Source organism: Phaseolus vulgaris, chromosome 3, assembly GCF_000499845.2.
Source record: "Phaseolus vulgaris cultivar G19833 chromosome 3, P. vulgaris v2.0, whole genome shotgun sequence".
Classification (NCBI taxonomy): Eukaryota; Viridiplantae; Streptophyta; class Magnoliopsida; order Fabales; family Fabaceae; genus Phaseolus; species Phaseolus vulgaris.
Genome location: NC_023757.2, coordinates 48,676,811 through 48,704,411, shown reverse-complemented (window position 1 = coordinate 48,704,411; position 27,601 = coordinate 48,676,811). Strand labels below are relative to the sequence as shown.

Genomic DNA, 27,601 nt, shown 5'->3' with positions numbered 1-27,601 from the left:
AATTGTTAATAATCTTTTATCATGAGATGTCAGATTCAGGATAGTACTTCATACAGGAAGATTGGTCATGCTGACTTAAAAAATGGATTGTATTACATATGTAAACCCAGGCTTTGCGATAGAAAATAAGTTTTTTTATCAATGATGCAGTGAGATATGAGAAAATTGTTTTATCTGCTGAAAATTGTAAAGAATTACATATTAGGACACCCTGCTGAAAAGTTGTGAAACATATTTGTAAACATTTTTCTTATGTTCATTCAGCTTTTGATACACCTTGTTTTACATGTCATTTAGCCAAACAACATGAACTTTCTATTCAGCATTTATACATGTTGATAAGTGAAGTTCTTATCATTATTATGAAGAATTTCTATAAGAGAGGCTCACTTTTTAGTGAACATTGGTGCTTCTACTCTTTTAAGAGGTTCATCAGAAGCTCAATATAACGGGCAGAATTGATTGCAAGTGAAGTGGATAGCGCATAAGATTTGAGGGAAATTGTTAGGATGAATGCGACCAATTACTTTAATCACCACATATAATACATAATATATATTACAGATCTTTAATCACCACATATAATACATAATATATCTTACAGATAAGAATTGAAGGTGGTATTCCAAAGGTGACTTAATATTAATGATGTGGATAGCTGATGGTGTTTGCAGTTACGGAGAGGAGAAAGAGTCAGCCAGATGAAGCCACTTCTGTTCAAGCGCAGTGGCGGCGTCGGCTTCTGTGGTGACTATCTGAGCCTCCGAAGCGCTTTTGGCTCTGTGGTAGGACCTGCGTTGCCGTAAGCGTCGAAGGACAGCATGTTTGTCCATTCTTTCAGAACATGCTTTTGAAGACTTCAACTGGAGCTGGCTCGATACCGCAACCTCTGTTGCACATTCCTTCTCCCCTAACTTATCCAGATTCTCCTTTTCTCTCTCTGGGAAACCTGATTGAGATATGGAAATACTGAAAGCCATTTCTCTCTCTATATCTATCTATCTTGAGAATCACAACCCAGAGGAGTGGATTCATGAGAAGTGAGGTTTACATTTATAGTGACACAGGGGGAAGTGGTTTCAGTTTCAATTTCTTTGAGCCAGTGGTTTTGCCAAAACAGGGGTTATAGAGGCGAAGAGCGCGTGGCAAAAGAATTGCCACCTTCAAGATTTAGTTCCCTATGTTTAAGAGAGTGGTGTCAAACGTATAAGGATTCCACATTTTGGTTTCCTTACGTGGCTATTTACGGTGAAGAGATATTTGCATTTGCTGCAAAACCGACAACATGCATTGGGTTTGGAGCAGAAAAAATTTGTATATTTCTTTATCAAATGCTACAATTTCATTATTTAAACAGTGTGAGGCGGCACAAAATGAATACATTTTGATTTTTTTTTTTTAAATTATTTCTCTTGGTGTCTCTGTAAATGAGAAAATTTGTAGCAAAGATAAGCATACCCTCCAATTTGAGCAGTTTTCCAGAATAAAGAGAGGGTTAACACACTAGTAGTTGTAAAAAAGAGAAAAAAAACGTTGAGATAGGATGGAATAGAATGATAGAAGTACCTTGGATAAGGTGTTTTGAAGTAAAAGAAGGGCTATTCTCTTCCCGTCTCTTTCTGCTTTTCTTAATTTGCACATGAACACCAGCGCAAGCAATTAGCTACAAAACACTTCGTAGGAATGACCTTCATAGTAGATTTCAAATACTTCTTCCTCGTTAAGAACTTGGAAATTTGAACTGCTTCTTATATGTGAACATCAATGTTTTCCTGTGAATGCAATTCCGATGGCAACTCAAAAGCCAAAATCAAGTAATCATGCAAATCGATCTTCAGATCAAGGTTGCCAACTTTAAAGAAAAGGCCATATCAAAACGTGACAAGGAAGAGGTCACCATTAACACTAACATGTTACCCTTCTAACTCAGTAGTAATCATCAACACAACAGCAACAAAATGAAAAGACAAGAAAGTATCAAAACCAAGAAACAAGAAGGACAGAAATCCACTAATGAAATTCAGAATCTAACTTTACCGTGTAATTTAAGGATAATAATGGGTAAGATCTTCATAGTACACACTATTGTCCTTGTCAATGTAACACTCCACGTTTTAACTTACCCCATCCCATTAAAAATTGTGGATAGATATACATGCCCCAGGATCCATCTCCAGTAAATAAACATTTACTTATTTTATAGATATTTTAAAAAAATACTTTAACACTCTTTAAAATAAAATAAAAAATTATTTGACAACCCATTTTATATTATATATACAGTATTTGCTTCCAATCCTATCACAATCATTTTGTTACAACTTAGTAACATTAATATTAGGAGTTACTTTGAAGACAAAGACTTAATTCTTGGATGGACTTATTTTTAAATTTGCTTATAAAAAAAATAGACATCCAATTAAGGTCTTGAATACTTTGTATGCTAAGACAAATAATTACTCTAAACATATTGTCTCAACACTAAACTTTAACAATTAATTCAAATTTGAAGTCCCTTTAATAACATAACCAACATAACAAGGTTAGGTGCACATTCGATTTAAAACATAACTCAATTTAATTGTTTCCGAGTTCCAATCCAATTTTTAAAATAATTACAAGGTTTAGACATCTCTACTAATGTAAATCTTTATTTTACTACATCACTAAACAATTTACATAACTATAACAAAATTTTTGAAATTTTAAGATTTAAGGTGTTTTTTTAGAAAAAAGTCACTTGTAAAATAAAGCATTTTAAAAAAAAAGAAGTTTTCTTGTATTAAATCTATAACATGATTATGTATCAATAACTATTTATTTTCCTTTTCAACTTTATTTTAAACAAAATTATCATTTAAAGTCACTTTCAGTAAACTTATCCAATCAACTTTGAAATTAGAATTCAATAATAATAATAATAATAATAATAATAATCTAGTATTCACTATTATTCTAAAGACATATTCTTGATATTTACTTGAGTGACAGATAGGTTTTGAACGTGAAGTAAAGCAAGCAGGTTAGATTTGAGTTGATATCCTTTTTGACGATAGTAAAAGTTATTGATCATCATTTTGATCAATATAACTCAATAGAAAACCACTAACTACTCTCCGAGCTACAGGATTGGGAATGCCACGACATAGACGTCCATCAATATATGCCAACAAGCCAGACAAGACAAATTTGCCGATGCCCCATTTTCGAATGAAACTCCCTTTCTGCACCTTTTTACTAGAGTTCGCTGGCACATCTGCATCACTGCCAACCTTGGACTTCTTTCCCCAGTCTATGCTGAATATAAACTTGTTAGCTCGCCTTCGCAGTATGCGTATTGCAAAGCTTACAAAAAGATGTTCGCACAATGTCAAGACTGTGGGTCCTATTCTCCATTCCTGACACAAATAATCCCGAATCAACAACTTTACATGTAAGTAGAAAAACTATTACCCAATTATGCCATTAGTGATTGTATATTAAGTATGCAGGTTTCCCTTTCAGAAACAAGTCAATGTTAAATAAACTTACACTGGTAACATATATGATAATAGAGGCGATTCCAAACTAAACTAGTGCATTCAAGGCATGCAGAGAAGTAGTTTGGGAAACTATTTAGCACGAGATCATTCGAATGTAAACCCATAATTCCCGTGTAAAAAGGACCGGGATACTTTAAATGAAAGTAGAAAACATAGGCGGGTCATCATTATAATCATTGAAACTTATTGCTGTTGACAAAATATAATCACTAGGAAGATGGAAATACCAAAGAGAAGAAAAAGATGAAATAGTAGGATAAATAAGAAATGCTCCCTAGAATAGAACATACACTTTCTCCGCGTAAACGTCTTAGAGGGCGGGATGTGGTTGACGGATCTCCTTTAAGTAATGCCTTGCTCACAAGAAACTCCTTAACACGATCTGTTATCTCATTGATAAGAGAATGATTTGGAGGTAGGTTTTTCAGGAAAACCTAAACAGGTATATGAATCCATCATAACCACAGTAAAGGGCAAAGGTTAATATTTTATGTATAGAAAAAAAATTCATTCTGAAAGCAAATAATTATAAAGATAAAGGTCATCCCCAGAAAACTCTACTAACTGAAAATTACAAAGAAGAATCAAAACAAAATTCGATAGCGACAATGCACAAAGGCAGCTCAATCACTATGCAGCAGATCAGAATCGACACTACCTAATAAGATGTCCTTCATGTGTGTTTAAGATATTTGTTTAATGATTTTCAAGTTTACATCCTCTCAAGTATTAAAATCAAATCAATCACTTCATTGCATGACACGCATGCATAGTTTTGAACAACAATCTCAAAGTAAGGTTCTTTATTAAAATTTCATTCGAAAGTACGTGCTAAGTTGTGCAGTGCAAATTTTCTAGATATAGTCAAGCTCGAAAGATGTATGTGCAATTTATTACCTGATTGTCAATAACTCTGACTCTAAGGTATTCTTGTCTATAAACTGTATCCAGCATGGCTTGGATATATCCTTCAATGTATAACTGCACCAGACCACATCTAATTAGCAACTAATAGCCAAATCAAGATTTTCAAAAATAAAGATGGAAGAACTGAAATATAAATATTTTTGTTAAAGATGGAAGAATTTGACAAATGTATGCTATTAAGAAGGAAGGATTTAACAGATATATGCTATAAAGATTGCATCCATTAAGATCTGAGCGCTAGTTTGGTCCCCCACTATTTTTTGTTTTTTCTTCTTTCTTTTATGACATTTTGAGGTGCTGCATCTGATTGATCTTGTTTGTGGTGCTAACATAGTTAGGATGACAAACAATGCAGTGATGCCATAGCACTCTCATTTATATTTTTAACAAATAAAAGATCAGAGCTCTGGGACAAAAACTAGGGGCAGATCACACGAAATGATGTGATGTATTACAATGAGATGTAAAACATAAAGCCCAGACCCTTATTAATACTAATTCTAGACTCTTAATCCCAAAGAACAAATAACTTCCTAAAGATAAGATCGCAAAGAATTAGATAAAAGATCCAATAAGGATAAGACATTCTAATCAAGCTGAGAATATGCTCTTGACTAAAGTTCAGGATAATGGTGAAATTAAGCAAGCTGTTTTTAGCCTTAACATGGATGGTGCTCCTAGTCCGGATGGTTTTGGGGGTTCTTTTTTTCAGGGTTATTGAGATATTATTGATGTTGATGTTTGTGCTGCTGTTAAGCAATTCTTTATTCAAAGTTGGATCCTTCTTGGCATAAATTCCAATACTGTTACACTTATTTCCAGGGTTCAAGGGGCTGATTCTATAAAGGATTTCAGACCTATTGCTGTTGCTAATTTCAAATTTAAAGTAATTTATAAAATCCTTGCTGACAGACATGTTGGTGTTTGTAGTACGATCATCTCCCACTATCAAAATGGTTTCATCAAAGGACGGAATATTAAAGACTGTATTTGTATTGCTTCTGAAACCATTAATATGATCTCGAAAAAAAGTCAAGGGTGGTAATGTTGCTATTATTACAATATTTCCAAAGCTTTTGACACTTTTAGCTGAAGTTTTTTGCTGCAGGTTCTACAACAGTTTGGATTTATCTTTATCAAATAGATTCATACCATTCCTAAATCTGCTTTTCTTTTTATAAGAATCAATGGCAATTTGGTTGGGTATTTTTCTTGCAGCTAGGGTGTTGTTAGACAGGGAGATCCTTTATCTCCTTTTCTCTTTTTTTTGACTGGGGAAGTTAATTTGGTTTAGTCCCATTCCTCCTGCTAAATCTCTAGTGCTTTGAAAAGTCATCATAATAGGCTTCCTACTAATAATGAGTTTCAGAAAAGAGGTGTTGTTTTATGTTCTATGTGCTCTCTGTGCAGGGAGCAAGAAGAGGGTATTGGCCATCTGTTTTTTTAATTCTCCTTCTGTTTATTTTATTTGGTCCTTACTTCCGAATTCCTTTCCTGATTTTATTTAATTCTCCCGATAACCCTATTATTAAGCACATTAAGCTTGTTGCTATCACCTATATGGAGGATGAGAAATCATTTTAGATTTCATCAGCGCATCAGTATAGTCTCTGCCATTAACATGGTTAAGGACTACATTCAGATTTCAGGTAATATGTCTAAAAAATGTACGTCTAATCATATGGATGACTTTTTCGTCTTGTTTTTTGACATTAGCACCAGACTTGGTATGGTCTCTGTTCATGTGCAAGTGTATTGGGACTTCCGTGATGTGAGTTGGACTAAAGTGGACACTGAAGGTGCAACTCGGGGATCTCCAGGCCCTGCTGCTTGTGCGGGTATCTTCAGAGAGAGACACGGGGAATATATTAGAGTTTTTTTGCTTTTTTGGAAAATTAGAATGTCTTGTATGTTGAGGTCACGGGGGCTATTCTTGCCATTGAACATGCTCGGAGGGTTGGGTTCAGAAAGCTTTGGTTGGAGAGTGATTCTACTTTGCTCTATTAAGCTTTTTCTTCTGCCAAAGTAGTTCCTTGAACTCTTAGAAGGAGGTGGAGAAGATGTATGTAGCTATGTGTTTGCATGGATTTCAAAGTTCCTCATTTTTTGGAAAGGAAATAATTGTGCTGATAAATTGGCACATTTGGGTGTTGATAATAAGTTTGACTTTTTTGTACTCTGTTATGCCTCCTTGTCTTAGTTTGAATTTTTTCCATAACAAATTGAAATACCAATTTCCTCTATTCTGTATTTAGATTGTGTTCCTTTTCTTAATATGGGTTTTGGTTTGGTCCCCCGATTTTTTGTATTCTTTTTCTTTTCTCTTTTATGTTATGTTTCATGTGATGATAGATGATTGGTGGAGTGAGTGAGAACAATAAAAGATGTACATGTGTGTGCAACAGAAGCAATGGAACTAGAGTTCTGATGATCCTCATACCATTTGAGAAATTTATTAAAAATATCAGGTTGTCTCGAGGTAGTTAGATGAAGGTCCAAAGTAGACGGTTGCAAAGGAATAGTTTGGACAACTGCAACAGACCCAGGAGGACGACATCTAAGGCATAACACTTGTCGATTTTGTGGCCTAGCTTGCCCCAATGTTCACACTTGTGATGCCCTTTACACGACTTCTGAGGGCAAGTACAATCATCACACTGAGATACCAAAGCGGAAGAGTCACTAGCAAAAGCAAGTATATTAGTGATTGGCTTACCTAGCACAAGCAAAAGGGTGAAAGAAGTGGAAGTAAAATTAGGCACAGGGATCACAATTTAATCACAGACATGTGAATAATCATTAAGAAGTCCATGTAAAGCCAAGAACATGAATAACTTTGACCTTTGCTTGAGCTCTTGAGAAGGATTGGAGGCAGGAGACAATAACTCATTGAAGTCGTAAAGAAGAGCGTGAACTTTACCTAGATATTCAACCATTGTACCATTAAGACATTTGGGGGCAACAATATTGAGGAGATTTTGACAAACACCATAAAGACATTGAGTATCATTGGTGTAAAATAATTTGACCTGGTCCCAAATTTTTGAACATGTTTCATAAGCACAAAATATTTGTTTTAAAGATGAGTGAATAATAAACTTGAGAACAATGCATAATTGAGCACTAATTTTTAAGCAAGGAAACCTAATTTGCAGCAATAGTGTCCACACTTTGGGTAAACATAACTTTGACTCTTAAGCCATAGTTTAATATCTAATATCCAAGTATCATAATTAGTTCCATCTAATTTGTCAATACATAGGTGTAGATAATTAGTATAGATAGACGGATCAGGCATAGTGGCATAGATGAAGAGGAGAGTGAAAAACCTTAAAAAATCAAATGAACTATGATCAGGATTGTTGCATAATTAGGAGAATTATGTTATAATTAAGTGCAAATTCCATTCTATATTTATTAAGACAGATTTTTTAGTGATTTGATTTGTACAGCTTTAAACACCCATTATTTTTTACTTTCATTACCTACTATTTCTTTCCTTAATTAGGTTGTAAAACCGTCTATAATTGAGATTGTAATCACATTTGTAAAATATCTCAGAAATATATTTCCACCTATTTCTTTCAACTTGGTATCAGAGCCATTTTCGATCATATCCTAGCGAGTGTTTGTTGGGCGTATTGTGCCACCCGTTATCGGACCACCCATAATATGTTATCCCACGCACAAGCTGTCACTCTTGGCATGAGGGGGGTGTGTTGGAGATCCCACATCGACCAAAGATGAGGACATTTCATTGTATATAAGTGGGTGCAAATCTCACCTCATGAGCCGGTTTTATGGGGTTGAGTTAGGCTTAAAGTCCACTTCTTAATAAGGATGAAAAGCATATCTAAAACAAGGACGACGAGGTGATCCCAATGTTGGTAACCACCACAGAAATAGGGTGTAGATGCACCATCAAATGTGGTGGAAAGCGGTGGCGATGACACAACATGGAGAGGCACATGAGGCAGCAGCAACATAAAAGAAATCACTGTTGAACAATGAGTTCACCATGAAGTCAAGGATTTTAGCCTAGCTCTAGATACCATGTGAAATAAAGTAAAAAAGAGGTATAGGATTAATCCCTTGTGATGAACACATAGGGTTATGTATTTATAGATAAGAAACATACAAAAAGTATGGGCTATGTCTATTACACGTAATAGTTACCGGAAAAATATATTTTAGGGAAGTAATTATTTGGTTTAGTCTAAAATCTAATGATGTGTGTAGTTTCATTTATTCAGAAATAATATTCAGTCCTTTTTCATTGAATTATTGTAACCACAAATTTCTATTTTCTTAGCTCCCTTACCTGTGTCATATGTTTAATCAATCCAATAATATCTTTATCTGGAACTAAACCACCACCCTTGAGACTGCGATTAAGGCAAACTAAGGGTGATGGCACAGTGACTTTCCAACTCTCCTCCTGATACAATCCAAGCCAACAAGGAGATGACCAAGGACTCACATGACCATTCACACTATGAGAAGTCATCTCAACTTTCAAATGAAGACCCCACCAAGGATCTAGCAGACCTCACTAGAAGAAGAAATGGGCAAAGACCAGAACATCAAATGTTCTTTCTTCTGGTACTCTTAAAAATAAAACATGTTGTAAATAATTTGGGCTCACTTTAGGGGTCCAAATAGCAAGATAAGCTAGAATAAGGTGTCTTTAGCATAATAGGGGGTGTAATTATCATTTTAGCTTGTTTTTAGCCCTTTAGGAAGGAAAGTTGACCTAGTTTCTAGAACTTTAAGCCTAGGGTGCATTTTTTACTTAGTCAAACCCTAAAGGCAGCCCCTCACACATTTACCATCCTATCCCTGCTCATCTTGTTTTCCAAGGCACCCATTCCTATAAATAGGGTGCCTTACTCCATGTATTTTACATGTTGAATTTGAATAGAAAAGTTACTCCGCAGAATTTGTGTGAGGTGTTTGTGAGGCTTGTTTCCTCTTAGCATTAGGTCTCATCTTGAGTGATTTGAGAGCTCTCAAGTGGCGACCTTCAACACTTATCTTGGAGGAAAACCACACTCCAAGTGGCGTGATCCATTCTCAATCCATCACATAAGCATTTGCTTCCTTCGTCTCTTCCATTTTTTCCATTACTCCAATTTATCTTTGTGTTCTTATGTTCTTATTTTCTTCCATTGTCAATTCGGTTTCTACCATGATTTTATGTTTCCTTTAATGTTCATTAAATTTCTACCCTTCATCATCAATCACGAAATACTTGTATTTTTCCTTTGCCCTCTAGAAGTGAACCTTCACACTTACTTAACCACTTTGTTAAGTTTGTGTCCAGTGGGGATTTTCTTTGGGTTCTCACCATATAATTGATAAAATCTCAATCCTAAGTAAAGTGTCATATCTAAAATGGAATCATCTAAAATCAACTCACATCACCTCCTCATGCCTAGGGTGAGTAGCCTAGAGCATGAAAAATGCAAGTGGTGGCTCAACAAGTATTTAAGCTAGGCTTTAATACCATCTTAAAATTTAGACTTAAGATCTAACCCAACCTCAAACTGATTTGTAAAGTGAGGATTATCCATGTTTTAGAAGTTCTATGTAACCATAACTCCACTCATGTCAGGATTAATTCACCACAGTTGAGACTAATTAATGCAACTCCTGAAAAGACTGCGACTAAAGCAAGTTAAGAATCACCACAAGTAAGGTGATTTTCTAAAAATATGCATACATTCTTTCTAAAGTTTGAAACAATTTTGTTTTAAAACAAAGGAATTAAGAAATACCGATTCCTTGAAATGAACATACAACCCAAGAGAATAAAATAGAGATTTTCAACTCAGTCATATTAATATTCAAACACTGCAGGTGCAACAAGATAATACTTAACACCTCGTCAACTCCTGGACTTCGGTCAAGCAGTATTTTTCTATCTGGACCACCTTCCATCAATGCAGTTCCCAAAACTGATGGCTCCATAGCCAATTTTAGAATTCCTTGGTGAAAGCCACTCATCTTGAAAATTAAATGTCAAAAATGAAGTATTAAACTCATCAAAATTCAATGGAGAATTAGTCCCTGCTAAAGTGATAGTAACCAAATTAACAAACAAGTGGCAATTCTTTACCAATCCATTGAAACCGTTTGCCTCTGCACCTTTCAGAACAGAGTCTGTTATTTCAGCTACAGCTGCAAAAGCTATATTGGAGCCTGCTGATCTCAACTGCTGAGTAGTTGTGAATTGATTAAAATGCTGATACACCTTAGTTACATTTGTAATTTAGTGAAAAATTGACAACAAAGATCTAAGAACTTACAGTTTTCCCTAAATCACCAAAGTACCGTTTTGTCCCTGAAAAACCTTTACCTTTGATACATTTGCTTAAAATTTTAAAAGTACCTGGTAAATAAAAAAACCAAAGAGAAAAATACAAATTATAAGGAGAAAAGTTGGAATACTTGTTGTAATGTAATTCAAAACAGTAGACACAACATCAGTCTGCATGAATTATAAAAAAATTAATTGAGAAATAAATAAGTGTTGAAAATAAGCATGAGTTTAGAATAGGCCATTTTTTATCATTGCTGAAAGCAAAGGTAACCCTTCCAGTCCTTGAGTCATCTCAAATAAGCCTTTTTGCAACTATTCCTTGACCATGAATATTAGTGGTTCAGAGAAAAGATTTAGAAATGTAATTTGGTAAAAAGAAGAAATTGGTCGCATTAACTAGCAAGAGTATAGACGTAAATAATATATCACTGCAACGGGTTACACCTGAACTAACTGCCTAAGCTAAGGACAGCTGTCAGATAATTTCTCAAGGGCACGTGTGTGAACTACAGTCATGGCAGTCAAAATTACACCTAAGATTATATAGGTTCACGATCTTCTCTGTTTCAGAGCTTTTGTCTACTCCACTGAACCAGAAATTTTCTGGATTGCAGTGGACAAAAGAAGGGATTTAATTATTGACATTAATTGCTGCAAAGACGAACCATGAGTAAAAGCAGTGAGTATAATCCGAATAGTGACAGATTTTATAATAGGAGAGAATGTCTAGGCGAAACCAAAGCCATATTGTTGACTAAAGCCGTTTACAATGAGCCATGTCTTATATTTATTCAAAGAACCATCAACATTTTCTTTTACACATAAAACCCATTTGCAACCAATGGGTGTCCGTCCTGTTTAAAAGAAAGAATAACAAGAGTCCAAGTGTTATTAAATTGAAGAGTAGTAGTGTATTCAGATTTCATGGCATCAAGCTAGTTGGAGTATTCTAAGGCTGGTTTGACAGTCTTTGGTTCCACGTGGATGAGGAGAAGAATGGGATAGGTGTTTTAGGGACAGGGAGATGTGGGTTGTTCTGGTGGAATATTGAAATTAAAGGGTGAAGGACCGGACTGATCTACTGGACATGGAAAAGATGAGACACTTGGGGGTGGGAACATTGGATAGAGGGTTCATGATTTGTTAGGACTGTGGAGGGGATTTATGAGATAGAGAATGAGGGAAGTTGCATTCATGGAATGGCAAAAGGAGGAAGTTAGGTTGAGTATGGGTAGCACAATTCATTGAAGATTTTTTTTAATAAAACTCATGTTACATATCACGATAAAACCCGACATCTCAGCTAGGTTGACACCTCAGATTCCAACAATCATATGTCATCACATGATAGAAAACATAAAACAGAAAAAAGGTAGAAACAAGCATAGGGGGACTAGGCCAAAACCTATGTTGAAAAAACAAGAAACTCAAAAAACTAAACAAAGTGAAACATGGGGAGTTTAAACCTGTTATGAAAGAAGTCTAAAAAAATGCTGGAAGGCAAACTACTATATCAAACAAACTCCAATCTATTAAGTAAACCTAAAGAGGCAAGTTTATCAGTACAATGATTGCCTTCTCTAAAAATATATGATCAATTTTGTACTGGGTGTAACACATTTACATCCTTTGTGTGTAGTGCAGTAGCCAAGAAATAAGCACTCTCGTGAGCAAAAGTTAGTTATGCTAGTTGTATGGCTGTAATTAGGGACAAGAAGAGGCACCAAAAATTTGTAAGAAGTTATAATCTAGTGCTTCTATGAAAAGGAGCTAGAAAGGAATGGCAAAGTTGACTAGTGCAAATGGTAATTCTTGATCAGGTATACTGTTTGCAACAAAGGTATGATCCCAAAATTTAGAGGTATGTAAGGACGCTTGGTGATGAATGGTTAAACCTAGATTTACACTTTACTGAATAACCACTTGTTGATTCTTAGACCACCAAGAGACCAAATTGTGACCTAGGTATATAGCTTCACCATAAGTAGATCAATTATCATCAACTCAACCAAAATCATAGTATGCTTAGAGAGTAAGGGAAGAAGAGAAGCAACCAGCTTAAGAAGAACATAGCATAGAATATATTGGTGTCTAATATCCTTTACTAAAAACTTAAAAATCTATTTCTACGTTCTTATAATTGGAGCATACAAGAAGCTAATAGAGCATATCATATACCTAAGGTGAGTCCTGGAAGATTTGCCAATCCACGAGATGGATCAAAGAATACATCAAGAGATGATGAAGCCAAGTCATCAAAAATAGAAACAAAATCTGGGGGAAGCAAAGTGCTTCCTTTAGCTATATATATGGCCCTCATTGCATACCTGGAGAAACCATTCAATTTTGAGTAACAAATTTGATACGAAATTGAAAAGAAAGTATGTCATAGGCTTACCATGAATAATGTTGAGCACATTTAATAAATAATTCACGTATTGTTATCAAAGCATGGGTTATTAGAACCCCATTCAATTCTACTATCATGTTTTTTATGGGAGGTACCTGTTGAGACAAATAAGGATTTAGTATGATTAACTACACAAGTATACAATGTTTAAGAAAAAAGAAGCCAGCAAAGAAATGTTAGACAACCTTTATCACACTATGAATTAAGGATCTCAAAGCCTCCTGCTTTGAGTTGTAATTGGAACGTGATTCCCCAGGGATAAAGTTGGCAATGATCTACAAAATACAAAATATATTCAAAAATATAAATTAAGCCAAAACATTGAAATGGTTGCATAATTAGGAGATAATTATTTCGTAATTAAGTGCAAATTTCATTCTCTATTTATTAGGACAGATTTGATATCTTTTAGTGATTTGATTTGATTTGCATAGCTTTGATTACCTATTATTTTCTTCCTTTAATTACCTATTATTTCTTTCCTTAATTAGGTTGTAAATAATCTATAAATTGAGATGGTAATCACATTTGTAAACACATCTCAGAAATACATTTCATCTATTTCTTTTAACTCAAATTAAAGGAAAGATAAACTCTAATGAAGAACTAAACCTTTATCGGATGGATTTCAAAATGGTCAAAGTAAAATCTTTGACTCTCAGAGTCACTAAGAGAAGCTCTCCAAAATGACACCATTTTCATCAATGTCTCCTCATCAAGATTCAAATCAATTGGCTACACAAAACAATAAGTCAAATCATATCAGAATAATACCAGTCCACGCATGGAGTTAGTGAATTTATTCCTTGAAATGGAATATTCTTGGCTTCTAACAATTTAAAAAGCTTAAGAGTAAAAAAAATAATTCTAGAAAAGGAAGGGGGAGTTAGTGAATTTATTCCTTGAAATGGAATATTCTTGGCTTCTAACAGTTTAAAAAGCTTAAAAGTAAAAAAAATAATTCCAGAAAGGGGGAGGATTGGAGAAAAAACTAGCATTCGACTTTACCTGAAGAAAAATTGATGAGTATCTAAATTGCTTAACATTGGAACATGATGTAAGTACAACAAAAACAATCTTTAATACACTATCATTTGAGTCATTGTAATCTAGTTGATGTCTGCGAAGCATTGATGCAAAAGGAGCTCCATTCCACTTAAGCTCCAAATTCATGTACTGGATCAATATTAAATAGGATAGTATCAATAAACTCTTTGGCCGAAATAATGTCCTGAGACTAGGTAAGAACAAAAAAGGTGAATTAAATAGTACAAGTTAGTTAAGAACTTGGGTAAGTATTTTATTGGCATTACCTGTAAACTCAATTGATTATAGGTTTGATTATTATTAGAAATAGTAATCATGTGTAGATTCCCAAGCTTCACAATTACAATTGGAGTAAAATCTTTGTACTCATTGTTGTCTTCCTCCTTCAAAAAAAAGAACAGCTAAGCAAAATCAGTAGAAAATTAGATACAGAGCAAATGTTTCAGAAAAAGGGTGAAGTTTAAAACTTATGGGGTAAAAAGGCATAATGTACAACTGTGTTTTCACTGTGAATTGAATATGACAACAAATTGAAAATTAGGAAAAATGAAATCCCTTTTTCAAGGGAAATATTTCACGATACTAAAATTCACAATCACTACTTTTATCAATGTTTGTAATTGACCCACTACAATATTATCCATATAAAATAAATAATTATAGATGCATGATGCATCAAAATACCACTTTCGATTTGAACTTCTCTCTTTGGATGGATGGACCGAAGACCGTACAAACTAGATACTTTTAAACGTTGAGTACAACATAATAACATTCAAGTGGCAATATATGCCTTTTGTTCCAAAACTAAATTATATCTTTACGTTCACACAATACACATAAATATTACACATGGAAAGTACAACTTCAACTACAATCAAATTTAAACTACAATCAACAGGTAATAGATGTTGAAGATTAAAACATCTAATAGAAGCAAGAATACCTGTTCTACATGTTCAAGTAGGTGAATTGCAATCTGAGAAACTCTCAATTGAATTTTTGCACGCAAATCAAGAATGGTATCCCTCTTGAAACTATTAGAGATCTCACAAATTCGCAGAACTCTAGTTGGTCCCTCTGCGTATATTTCATACCCTACTTTTTCCATTTCCGAGCCATTATACTGACTGAAACTCATCATCTGATCTCTTGATCTTCTGTCTAAAAGCAAACAGGGAGCCAATACCCTTTGCTTCCCAAGTTTAAAAAATGGTTTCCATGCTCTCACCTTATCCAACTTAATCTCTTGTAATTGAAGGCTATCTACAACAAAAATCAACAATGCCATTAGATTTTTACTTAATCTCTCCAATACCACTACTACTTCAGACTAAAACAAGAGAGGGCTTAATAATACAACAAAACAATGCAATGATATTGTTAAAGATTGTATCTTAGAACTTAACAATACCACATACCAACGCTGTTAGAAAAATTGCATTGTATAGCTATGATATCATGTCTGATTTCAATTTAAAACTAATTGTATTAAACAAAGTTGCCCAACAAATATACAGACTGCACCGCAAGAAATGAGGTAGGTGATGTGGGACTCTTAACACACATTTCATCTAAATCATCCATGAAAAATCTAAACACAGATAGAGTGTCATTGTGAGAAAGTTCTATAAAAAGAAAACACCACTAATCTTTGACACTTTAATAGCCAATGGGCAGATATGTTGACTAAAGAATTGTGATTCTCTATCATTATGAATTAGAAGACCCACCACATAATTCTTATACTGAAATTTTACAATTAAAAGAAAGTGAATCTGAATCTATTTTTCATTCCAAAACCCACTGGATTTGTTTATTGTTACTTCTAAAACCCCTTTTAAATTTTGTGTCATGGAAAGCTTGCCAAATTTCAATTTAATTGTCATGTATCGAGATTCCAAAGTGCAAAGTTGTTCTGGGAGAGATCAAGTCTAGAAAAAGTTAGATGTGGCAAACAATGGAGTTGTCAAAAAGGAAGAGTACAATGGAATGCAAATAGATATTCACTATAGAACACAAAAAATTGAGGAATCTTTTGAAATTAAGTAATCAGCTTCATAAAGAGTCATACCAAAGCAAAACAAAGCTAAAACAACCATACCAAGTAAAAAAAGATTGTTTCAAGCCAATAAAGCCTATTAGGAAATGGACTTTAAGTCTAACACAACTTTACAAAATCGGCTTATAAGGTGAGGTTTGCACCCACTTATATACTATGAAATGTCCTTATCTTTAGTCGATGTGGGATCTCCAACACACCCCCTCAGGCTGAGGCTACCAACTCGTGCGTGAGACTATATAGTGGGTGGTCTGATAGAGGGTGGTCTGATAGAGGGTGGCCTAATAAGCCCAACAAGCTCTCGCTAGGATAGGCTCTAAATGACTCTAATACCATATTAGAAAGTAGACTTTAAGCCTAACTCAACCTTACAAAGTCGACTTGTAAGGTGAGGTTTGCACCCATTTATATATTGTGCAATGTCCTTATTTCTAGTCAATGTGAAATCTCCAACAAAGAAACGTCGATTGCTCCTTACAAATTTCCTATTGTCATTCTTAATGCATGAAGAGGTCTTTAAGGTCTAGCGAAAGAAAAAACCCATGTCTCACAACCATTGAAAGGAAGAGAAAAATAGAGATGATATTGGGTAGGGGAAAACTTTTTCTCCATTGGCAAGACCAAAATTGAGTGTAAATTTTAGTCATGTAAGACAAGTCAACAATTAATGTTGCCATCGAGGTCAATCTTGACCATGTGAACCTTGCAAAAGATGAGATCTAATAAATTACTCATTTAACATTATTAAGAAGTGGACTTTAAGCCTAACTCGACCTTACAAAATCAACTCATAAGGTGAAGTTTGCACCCACTTATATATAAGGGTGACAAAGCAAGTCAGCCTGACCCGTTTTGACCTGCCAAAACGAGGCGGGAAGGCTGATCCACCAATGTTGTATGGGATGGAAATAGTAACTCGCCCAGTCATAGGACGGGCTGTCCCGCCACTTTTCAATGTTTTTAAATTTTTATTCTATTTTTGTAATTTTTTTTATTTAGATCTACATGGTTAAAATAATTGATAGCACTTTTTGAACAATAAAAATACAAAAAAAGAACAATAAAATTAAATCAAATTTTAATATTCTAATAAAAAAGATTTAATACCTACAAAATAAAGTAAATATCAACAATACTTCAATGAATCAAATTATATAAAAAAAAAATTAATGTAAATAAAGTTCTATATAAAACAACAAATTTTTATTCCAAAAGCATGAGATCCCTCATCAAAAGTGCCAAAAATAAAAAAGGACTAACTGGACCAATACAGGTTGGCGGGTTCAAAAGGTGAACCCGTCCCACCGGACCCACCCTGTTTTGTCATCCCTATTTATATACTATGAAATATTTTTATCTCTAGTCGATGTGGGATCTCCAACACAAACATCTCACGCCGAGATCCTCTAACTTGTGCGTGGGACTATATATTTAAGGGTGGTTCGATAGCAGGTGACTTGAAAAGTCTAACAAACTTCATTAGGATAGGCTCTAAATGGCTCAGATACCATATTAAGAAGTAGACTTTAAGTCTAACTCAAACTTACAAAAATGGCTCATAAGGTAAGGTTTGCATACACTTACTATGAAATGTTCTTATCTCTACTCAATGTGAGATCTCTAACAAACATGTTCCTCAGACCAGCATGAACAAACTTGTAGACTGTCGAAGAGTCTACTCTATAGTAGCTGTACAAATCATATTGTTAGAACCAAGCAACTTATTTAGAATTTTATTATGCACTTAACAAGTCTTATTAGACCATCTTACGAATATATGATATAGACGTGCACTTATGTTGTAGACACTCAAATCGTCTATCAAACCATCTAAAGAACACTGCAATTGTAGAAACATGGTTTAGATCTTGCAAAATACACGTAAGTCATTCAAAGAGTCTTTGTTATCATCAAAACATAAAGACTGATAGACCATTTAGAGTTCATCAAACTGTCCAAGGGCTTAAAAGACCATCTACATAGACCATCCAGAATCTCAACAACTAGGAGAAGCAAGAAACAAAATGTTGCAGCGGGATGAAGTGCAAAGGCACAATTTAGAGTCATAGCTTTAGGGATTTGTGAAATACTATGGCTAAAGATAATTTTAAAAGACCTAAAGTTTGATTGGAGAAGCTTCAAATTGTATTGTGATAACAAGACAACAATAAATATTGCGCATGATCAAGTGCAACATGATGGAACTAAGCATGGTGAAGTAGACAAAACACTTCATAAACAAGAATCTGGATATTAGAACAATACGTACAACATTTGTATCCTCTGGAAATCAACTTGCAAATGTATTGACAAAAGGGCTAAGTGGTGCTACATTTCTGTCTATTGTTAGCAAGTTGGAAATGGATGGCATCCACTCACAAACTTGAGGGGGAGTGTTAGAATCCCTTGATTTATGTTGCAGATAATATTACCTTGTACAACTTTAATTTCATAATTAGGATTTAATTACATTCTATAATTAGGAGGATTAATAGGTTGATAGTATATTTTATATTTATTGTAAAGGAGAATTGATCCTGAATTACAGGGATAAATTATATCCATCATCAATTAGTATTTTCCGTTATTAAGTCTTTGTATTCTATTTAAGAACAATTGCTCCTCTGTGAATAATATCAAACAATTCTTCTGGCAAAGGAAAAAAAAAATGAAAGTCTAAACTACATAGCCATAAAAGTTATGTAGTTTTCCATGAGCCAATTATCTCAAAAGTTTCATAGGGGGTAAACACAAGTGGTTTGTAACTAGCATGTGTTATCTAATTCCTAACAAGAGAGTTAAGATTTGACCATTCACTTTAAGTGGCATGATGAATATTTTGTTCATGAAAGAGCAAAACATAATCACAATTTAGGTCATGTTGGAAACTCGTCTTAATTGCAATTACCCCTATCCCACCTTACTTGCTTGCAGCCTCTTTGAAAGTTGCCTTAATTGCAACCTTAAGGCGGTAGTTTAATCCTGCAATGACTTATAGATAGTTTATAGAGCTTAGAAAATCTTCACGTTGCAAACCGGTTTTTTGGAGTTGAATTACATCCTATGTCTAAATTTGAATATGGTATTAAAGTCTATTATAGATCTATGTTGATCCCTAAACCCTAAACCTTAAATCATACATTTTCCACATTTCAATTAGAAGGCGTACACCTTAAAAAAGTGTTGGAAAGTTGTCTTAATTGTAGTCTCTTTAGAGGTTTCCTTAATTACAACCTTAATTGTGGTGGTTTAGTCCTACTTTTACTATAGACATGACTTACATACAACTTATAAATCTTAGGCAGTTTGAAAAACCGTTTTTGTGGGTTTGGAGTTTTTTTAACAATGCATTATTAAATTTAAATGTTTCCAATCATAAGGACCACCCCAAAATTAATTATACCGAAAATTGATAGGTTAAAGAGTCTATAACAAGGTTCAAATGACAACCATTGATGCAGATAACCAATCTTCGAGGAAGGGTTAAATCATCCCATACATAATCAGCACTGCATGCAGGTCCAAGAACTTCTGGCTCCAACAAACCCTGGAAATTTCTCAGATGATGTGATGGAAAAAAGGCAAATGATCAAGTGAAAATGATGGAAGAGTGGGCCTCTTCCATCAGAAAATATAAAACATTCAGAATTCTTCTTCACCTTTTGGTAGTAAGTTATTGATAAACTATGCAAACAATTCTCAATTCGATAAGGAAGACTCATATTTGGGGGCCTGTAGAACCTCGAAACAAGTGTAGAACCTTCTTCCACCACATGCACAGCTGCAAATTGTGTCATTTTGTTGTCTGATAGTGTAACTTCATTAGTCTGTTTTCTGAATTTCAGGAAAAAATGTCCTAGAGAGGCTATGCAGACTGGCCCAGACCATCCCAATCCAGCCTCATTTAATTGAATTTGAAAATATAACAAGGTATTGTCACTGGAACTTCTGTGCTTTCTGATAAAATGCTCAAATATACTGAACTCTCTCGTCTTTTTAAATCCTTCCTTCAGCTGTATTGGCATTCGGTGTTTGCTTCTAATGGAGATAACATCTGCAACCTCATCCTTTAAGACAGCTAAATCACTTACTGAAGACAGAGAGATACATGCGCAAATATAAACATGTACATACATAATGCATACCTGAAAATAGCATTGGCGAACACTGATACATTCTTCAGATTCATTGCAAATAACATACCGAGGAACCAAAGTCACCATTTGTGATGGCACACCAATTTCTCCTAAAGAAGGACCTATAGAAATTCCAAGCTTTGTTACAGATTTAATCCCAGATCCCTCTTCTTTTTCAAAGCTTAATTCTGCAAGGCCTGATAAAGAACCAAAGTCAAGCAGTGCCTCAGATGTGTGGTCCTCCATCAATTTCAGAAGCACTTTTTCAGATCTGGAAACAAAGAGAACAATAAGACACTGGAAAAATAAAGAACATCATAAAATAGGCAAATCCAGGTAGGCATTGTTTAATCATTAAGTGAACAATAATAACTCATCTTACTTTAAGAACCATGAACTAGTTGACTTTGGAGGTAAATATAGGCCTAGCTCTGATGGAATGCTGTAATTTAAATTCTTGAATTCAATTCTGTACATGAAGAGCCAAACAATATGTCAAGAATTTATATAGATGCTACTAATGTTTCTGTTAATCTGTCAAAAAGGGTGGGAATCACCTGGATAAAGGAGACCTTATAGTTTCAAGAACAAAAATTTGAAAGTCTGTATCATTCTTAATGGAATAGGATGTAAAAATGACAACCTGCAAGCAGCTGGATGGAGTCATAAGAAACTAGAGTAACTGAATCAATATATGTAGACTTCACTAGATAGAAATTCAACAGAATGAAAGCAAAGGCTATCAGAACAACCTCCAGTACGCCCCTGATTCCACGGTACAATCTCAAGGTTGCGAAAAATTTTCCTCCGTCAAAGTCCAAATTTATATCCAGATGATGGACATCATTGTTCTGCTTCAGAAACTTCTTCATACAGTCTCCACTATTTACTGGCTTGGAACTTGAATTGGAAGAAGTTAGAGTCACAGTGAAGTATATAACTTCTGGATTGGCATAAAAGTCAACTGTTGAACCACGTGATATAACTGCCCGCTTCCCAATTTTGTCATATCCAACCAGATTTGACTGATCTTCACCATAATTAACATTAAAGATTAATACAGAATTAAAAGTAATACATTTTTTAATGATTTCATTTCCATACCTGTTTCACTTAGAATGACATCTATCTCAGAATGCAACAAATTGGTCATCCGTACAGTAGGAAGAAGATATATTTCTTTCTTTTCTAGCAATGAAACTGTTGGATTATCCTTTTTCAACACAGCAGCAGACTTTTCAGGTGCAACAGGGATTTCCGTAGCAACTGTTTGAATGAGAAAATGCATATTCGCAACACTCTCCCCCTCAGACTTAAGGGTGCAATGTGATGTGCTAAAGGAACACTTGACTGATTTTTCAAATAATGCCTTGCGAATTCTGTAGTTCAATTTATTAAATATTCCTGATAAATGAACAGCTTTTCCACCTTTAATATAATCCGACCATTCCAGAGAAAGAGAACTTTCAGAATTAACCAGTTCCTCTGCTATTTTGGGTCTAAATGAAAATAAGAAGTTGCCTGAAAAATAATCATTAAACTACATCATTTCAGGAAAAAGTTTAAATGATACCAGTAATTCTTAGAAAAACTAATAATGACAGGTCTGTCAGGAAAGCACATTTATCCAGAACAAAATAAAAAGATAATAATACAAATAATGATCAAAGACATAATATGCTATTCAACTAAACCCATTTGTGGATGCATCTAGAGAAGCAACTATAGAAGAGCCAGTTTTGTAGTGTAATTACAATAATTAGAAGAGATTTATATCCATAATTACAGAAAAAAAATTATCACACTTGATTTGTACAGTTCATATTCTCTTGTTTTCATTAGGCTAAATTTAGTCTACGTGTATGATCTGTAAGCAACATCCATAATCACCAAAATTAGATGTTGAGTTATCAAGAAATATTTTGTTGAGTTATGAGTAGATATTGTAAGGATTCAATAAATTATTGTGATCATTACTCTAAGGTGGTAGAGTTCTCTACATATACTTTTGTACTGGTTTATAAAGAATCAAATATAAATTAGATCTTTTTCTTTGTATACTTATTTTTCAAGTTTAGATATTAGGAAAAACCTAAGTCTCGCATCAATGACAGCTAGTGGAAAAATACAAACCATCCAAACATCAACTAGAGCATTGGTCAGAAGAATTCGGTAAGAGTGAAATTCAATAGAGACTGGCAAAGAGAAACTCTTCTATATTTTTTAGGCCTTGATCTAGTTGTAAATAATTAGAATAGGATTTCTTTTTTGTAAATAATTGGGCCTAAATAATGGATCAAGTAGCATAGATTTTTGGGCTTGTATTTGGGTCAATAGTAGAATAGGTCTAAGTAAGGTTACAATTGGGCTTCTTTGAGCCCAATGTAACTCTAGAACGTCTAGGTATAATATGGTACAAAATTCAGCTTGGCATGGAGCATATAACGTCCACATGGCAGCCTAGAAGTGGAGAGGATTTGGCATAGAAGGTGTGAGATTCACATGGAAAGCACGAATCCACATTAGAGAGTTTTATTTTGAACTTTCAAAGTTTGGCTCCAAAATGTTCAGCCCCCTACACTATAAATAAGTGGCCAGATTACATGTAAGGAAGCTTGGAAATATATGAGTGTTATGCTGCCAAATTGTAGCCAAAACACTTGTTTAAGATCTCTCTAGGGTTGTCTTCCTCTTAGCCTTCCCTAGAACTTTTCCTAGTAAATTGGCTTAACCTTTCATTAGGCTTATTCCACTCATCTACTCCAAAACAGCCACGGTTGATAAATTAAATTCCTCCATACTTCCACGAGCTTCAATCACTCTCCATGAAAGATACAAGCAAAAGCAAGCAAGCATGAGAAAAGTTCCATCATTTAGTAAGACTATTTGCCTTCTGATCATGTCCAACAATATGTAACAATCAGTTGCTTGCCACACACTTCCTCCCTAACAAAGAAAATATCCATGTTCTTTGTCTTGACATGTCAAATGGGATTATCTGAAAGACTAACAACAATAAGATTATCAAAAGAAAGAACACAAACACATTGAGGAAACTAAGCAGTGTTTTGAATCCATAGATGTTTAGTAGTGACTAAGGAAAGACTTGGATATTCTACTTTTGTACTAGATCTAGCAACAACTGTTTGCTACAAGGCCACCATGAAACCAAAGTAGGATCAAGAAATATTGCAACTTCAGAGGTAGACTGACTATCATCTCGGTCAACTGCCCAATCTGCACAACAAAATGGTTGAATCATAAGTTGAATAGCAATGTTGGAGATCCCACATCAACTAGAGATATGGTCAATTCATATCATATATGTGGGTGCAAACCTCACCTTACAAGCCTGTTTTGTAAGGTTGAGTTAGGCTTAAAGTCCACTTCTTAAGATGGTATCAAAGTCATTTAGAGTCTATCCTAACAAGAGTTCGTTGGACCTATTGTGTCAACCGCTATCGGACCACCTATAAATATATAACTCCACGCACGAGTTGATTGGTCTCGGGGTGAAAGAGGTGTATTCTAGATCCTACATCAACTAGAAATAAGGTCAATTCATAATATGTAAGTGGGCGCAAACCTCACCTTACAAGCTAGTTTTGTATGGTTGAGATAGGCTTGAAGAATACTTCTTAAGAAGCAACAACTGCAATAATTTGTATACCACAATAAAAGAGTTCCTTTTAGATATCTAAGTATTTGTTTCACAGCAGCATTCCAATGAGACTACAGGAGGTGACATAAACTAACAGACTTTGTTAATTGAGAAACATACTTTTGTTTATATTGAAGAGCATCCATCAGAGATCTATAAAAAGATGGATCGGGCAACAACTCAACCCTGTTTAGAAAGTTTACAACCTGAAATCATAGAAGAGATAGGCTTAGCCTCAAGCATGTTGGTTTTGGCAAGATCTTCGAGAAAATAGTAAATCCAATTTTTGAATAAGATGTTGAAGAAAAGAAGGGAGATGGATCAAGCAAGAACCCTATTTAGAAAGTTTACAACCTGAAATCATAGAAGAGATAGGTTTAGCCTCAAGCATGTTGGTCTTGGCAAGAATATCTTAGAGAAAATACTCAATCCAATTTCTGAATAAGGTGTTGAAGGAAAGGAGAGTTGCCTATGATAAGGATATCTTCTTATACCTACCAACATATACAACACGTGACTGATGACTACACATGAATAAAGAAGCATCATATATGTTTGTCTTTGAACCTAAGTGGCAGTAATGCTGTTTTGAGTCTTCAAACCATGCACACAGATTACTATGGGCTTATTCGGCGATTTTAGATTTCTTAGAAAGTGGACTTTAAACCTCATTCAATCTCACGAAATAGACTTGTAAGATGAGGTGTGCACCCATTTAAATACTATAATTTGGCCATATCTTTAGACGATGTGAGATTTCCTACAAGGTTAAATATTGGCAATAAAAAAAGCAGGGGAATACGTGGTTGCAAAATACCAAATTTTTTTATCTAGTTTGCATAGGGTGCATATAGGGAGGTCGAGAAGGTGGAGAATATTCGATTTGAGAAACAAACATTGTATCCAGTATCAATATAATTTTCTTTCAATGGGTACCAAAGCCTATCTTAGATCTATTAAAAAGGTCACTCACCATGTTATCCATGTACCAGTGTCAAATGTGAGGGTGTGTATCGAAAAAACCCAAGTCGCACATTAACCAGAGATAATGTTGAAATACAATATATAAGTGTGCAAACAATCTTTACCTTACAAGTTGATTTTGTAAGGTTGTTAGTTTAATCCCACTTTGTAAGATTGGAAAGTAAAAAGGCTCCAAAACTTAGAGGCCTTTGCTTCCATATGGAAAGCCTTCTTCATCCTGGCCAGCCTTGGGTTTCCATATTTACACCCACCATTTAGCCAATGCTTTCATTGCACCATTATTCTATTTTCGGACTCTGCTTCCATCAACCATCACAATCCGCAAAAGAAATTGTTATGAGCATATTGGTGGCACCTTAAATGGATCGTCAACCCTTAGATTAAACAAATCCCAAAATGCTGCTAACAAAAAGTACATTGTGGGCTGCCAAATCAAAGACTATCACCGATGTGAGAAACCAACCACTCCCTCCCATTTCAAGGATCAATTCTTTCCTTCATGGAGGATTTGCTACGTGTTACAAGTTGTAGATCAATAAGTATATATTAATGGAGAGCATAAACAGATTAGGTTATGGTTACTAGGCAAATAGGGTGATTGTGAGTATACTTGAATTGGCTTGTACTAGGAGCAATAGTACTTGACTTAATTACTAGTGTAAGTGTAAAAGAGTAGAAAATTGTATCACACACTCATACCAATAATAGAACTAGTGTTACATGTCTTTCCTTTTTTCCTCTTACCCAAATACTAAATTTATAATTTTAAATTGATACTAAAGCTTAGAGAACCCCTGTGGAGTTCCTTGCGCTAAAAATTCTTCCTTTTCCTAATGTTGATATATATATATATATATATATATATATATATATATATATATATATCTGAATAACAAAGTTAAGAATGAGAGAGAATGCAACATTATTAACCAACATAGAAGGCGATCAATACCAAAAGCAGCTACATACACTGTCATATTCATGTTTTACTTTTATGTAGTAAAATAATGCATTACAGCAGTGAATGGATAGAATGGTATTTCAAAAATATTATTGTAACTTCTAAGTGTGAATAGTTGAGAATTGCGCATAGGCGAAAAGTTGCGTGAAATGAAAAAGAATGGAGTCAATAAAAGTACATATAGATGAGTGTATACCAACACTTAGAGAAATTAAGGCCCTCTTTACTCCCCCAGAGAAGTTTATGGCATCAAACATAGCCATAGAATCATCAATAGAATCCCCTGGTCTTAACAACAGAGATGCAAACTCATCTTCCTTCGGCTCAAGCCGCTGGAATTGAAGTTCCATGGAAAACCCAGTTCCATTATGTATTCTAATCAAAGGTGAAACCACAACTGACAGGCCGACCTGATAAAAGAAAAAATCATTAGAGCATACAGATGTAGATGAGGTGGTCTATCTCTAACATAGATTATGTACATGACACATAAACATATAGGCACCTAATTATGTTTTTTTTATTTATTTAATTCTTAATTAATAAAATATATTGTATTATATAGTGTATTAAGCTAGGGTGGACTATCTTTTCATGTGTTCCACCATGAACAACTTTACACTCACCATGAGATTTATTTGTAAAAAAATGAAAAGTAGAGAAATAAATTGTATGCAACTAGTTAAATCAATTAGACAATTTTCTGATTATTTGTATAATATGTATTGTTTGACACATTTTTCCTACAATTTCATTCATGAGAAAAGCACCAAAATTTGTATCTCATCCCTTCCAGCAACCTCCCACCTCCATCCCACCATTATCAGAACCAAATAATATGCCCTAAAATTAAAAGGATAAATAAAAACGAAAACCTACAAGCAAACTCCATGCAAAAACACAAATAACTAAAGTAACAGAATCATCATAAAAATTTGTGACATTTCTTTAAGGTTATCAAACTCGAGAGTCTACTCAGACTCGTGGAAGGTCTGTAAACCTGACTCATAAACCTGACTCGTAGACTCGTAATAGTTTACTTCATACAAAAAAATTAATAAAAAAAATCATGATACCATTTATATAATATTGGAATAAAAAAATCCCCAACCAGCTTAAAGATCCCCAAACCCAACCTAAAATTAACCCTAAACCCAATCAGCTAAAAAGTCAAATTGGAAATGAAGGAACTCTGCAATTTGTAAGAACACAAAGAGGGGTTAAGAATCTCCAACACCAAAGATGTGTGGGGGAGTTATTCTCGTCCTTCTGATTCAGATTGCAGAGCAACAAATTTTGGCCTGATTGATCCTGACATGCAGAACAAGATATTTAAGAACTTCAAGAGATGAGGCTGATGGCGGGGAGGAACAAGAGGTGGTATGAGTCTATTACTGCCAACACAACCTTCAACATTTTAAACTTATATTGAAATCTTCATCACTCTGCTTGTAACTATTATAATTGTAGAAATAACAAGTTGATCCTATACAATCAGCAATATTTAGATTATCAATTTCCTATTAGGAACTTCTTTTATTTATTCCCA

The 27,601-nt window shown here is 34.5% G+C and overlaps 1 protein-coding gene and 1 long non-coding RNA gene across 2 annotated transcripts in view; both read right to left on the bottom strand.

Annotated features, from left to right (window-relative positions):
- Positions 1 to 523: 523 nt before the first annotated feature.
- On the bottom strand, positions 524 to 2,029 carry LOC137808353 (uncharacterized). Its single transcript, XR_011080695.1, has 2 exons — positions 1,567 to 2,029; positions 524 to 1,269 (listed from the first exon to the last, which is right to left on the bottom strand). It is a non-coding gene; the product is annotated as an uncharacterized lncRNA (long non-coding RNA).
- Positions 2,030 to 2,873: 844 nt separating this feature from the next.
- Positions 2,874 to 27,601, bottom strand: part of LOC137808352 (uncharacterized) — a 43,062-nt gene continuing 18,334 nt past the window's right edge. The window contains 22 exon segments of the mRNA XM_068609423.1: positions 2,874 to 3,197; positions 3,200 to 3,398; positions 3,833 to 3,976; positions 4,440 to 4,523; positions 10,353 to 10,475; positions 10,588 to 10,686; positions 10,778 to 10,860; positions 12,970 to 13,118; positions 13,190 to 13,296; positions 13,387 to 13,476; positions 13,814 to 13,936; positions 14,210 to 14,377; positions 14,515 to 14,631; positions 15,195 to 15,514; positions 19,761 to 19,857; positions 19,970 to 20,377; positions 20,456 to 20,717; positions 20,829 to 20,915; positions 21,004 to 21,089; positions 21,199 to 21,476; positions 21,551 to 21,967; positions 26,249 to 26,462. Coding sequence (XP_068465524.1) covers positions 3,157 to 3,197; positions 3,200 to 3,398; positions 3,833 to 3,976; positions 4,440 to 4,523; positions 10,353 to 10,475; positions 10,588 to 10,686; positions 10,778 to 10,860; positions 12,970 to 13,118; positions 13,190 to 13,296; positions 13,387 to 13,476; positions 13,814 to 13,936; positions 14,210 to 14,377; positions 14,515 to 14,631; positions 15,195 to 15,514; positions 19,761 to 19,857; positions 19,970 to 20,377; positions 20,456 to 20,717; positions 20,829 to 20,915; positions 21,004 to 21,089; positions 21,199 to 21,476; positions 21,551 to 21,967; positions 26,249 to 26,462 — 3,696 coding nt within the window. The 3' untranslated portion in view covers positions 2,874 to 3,156.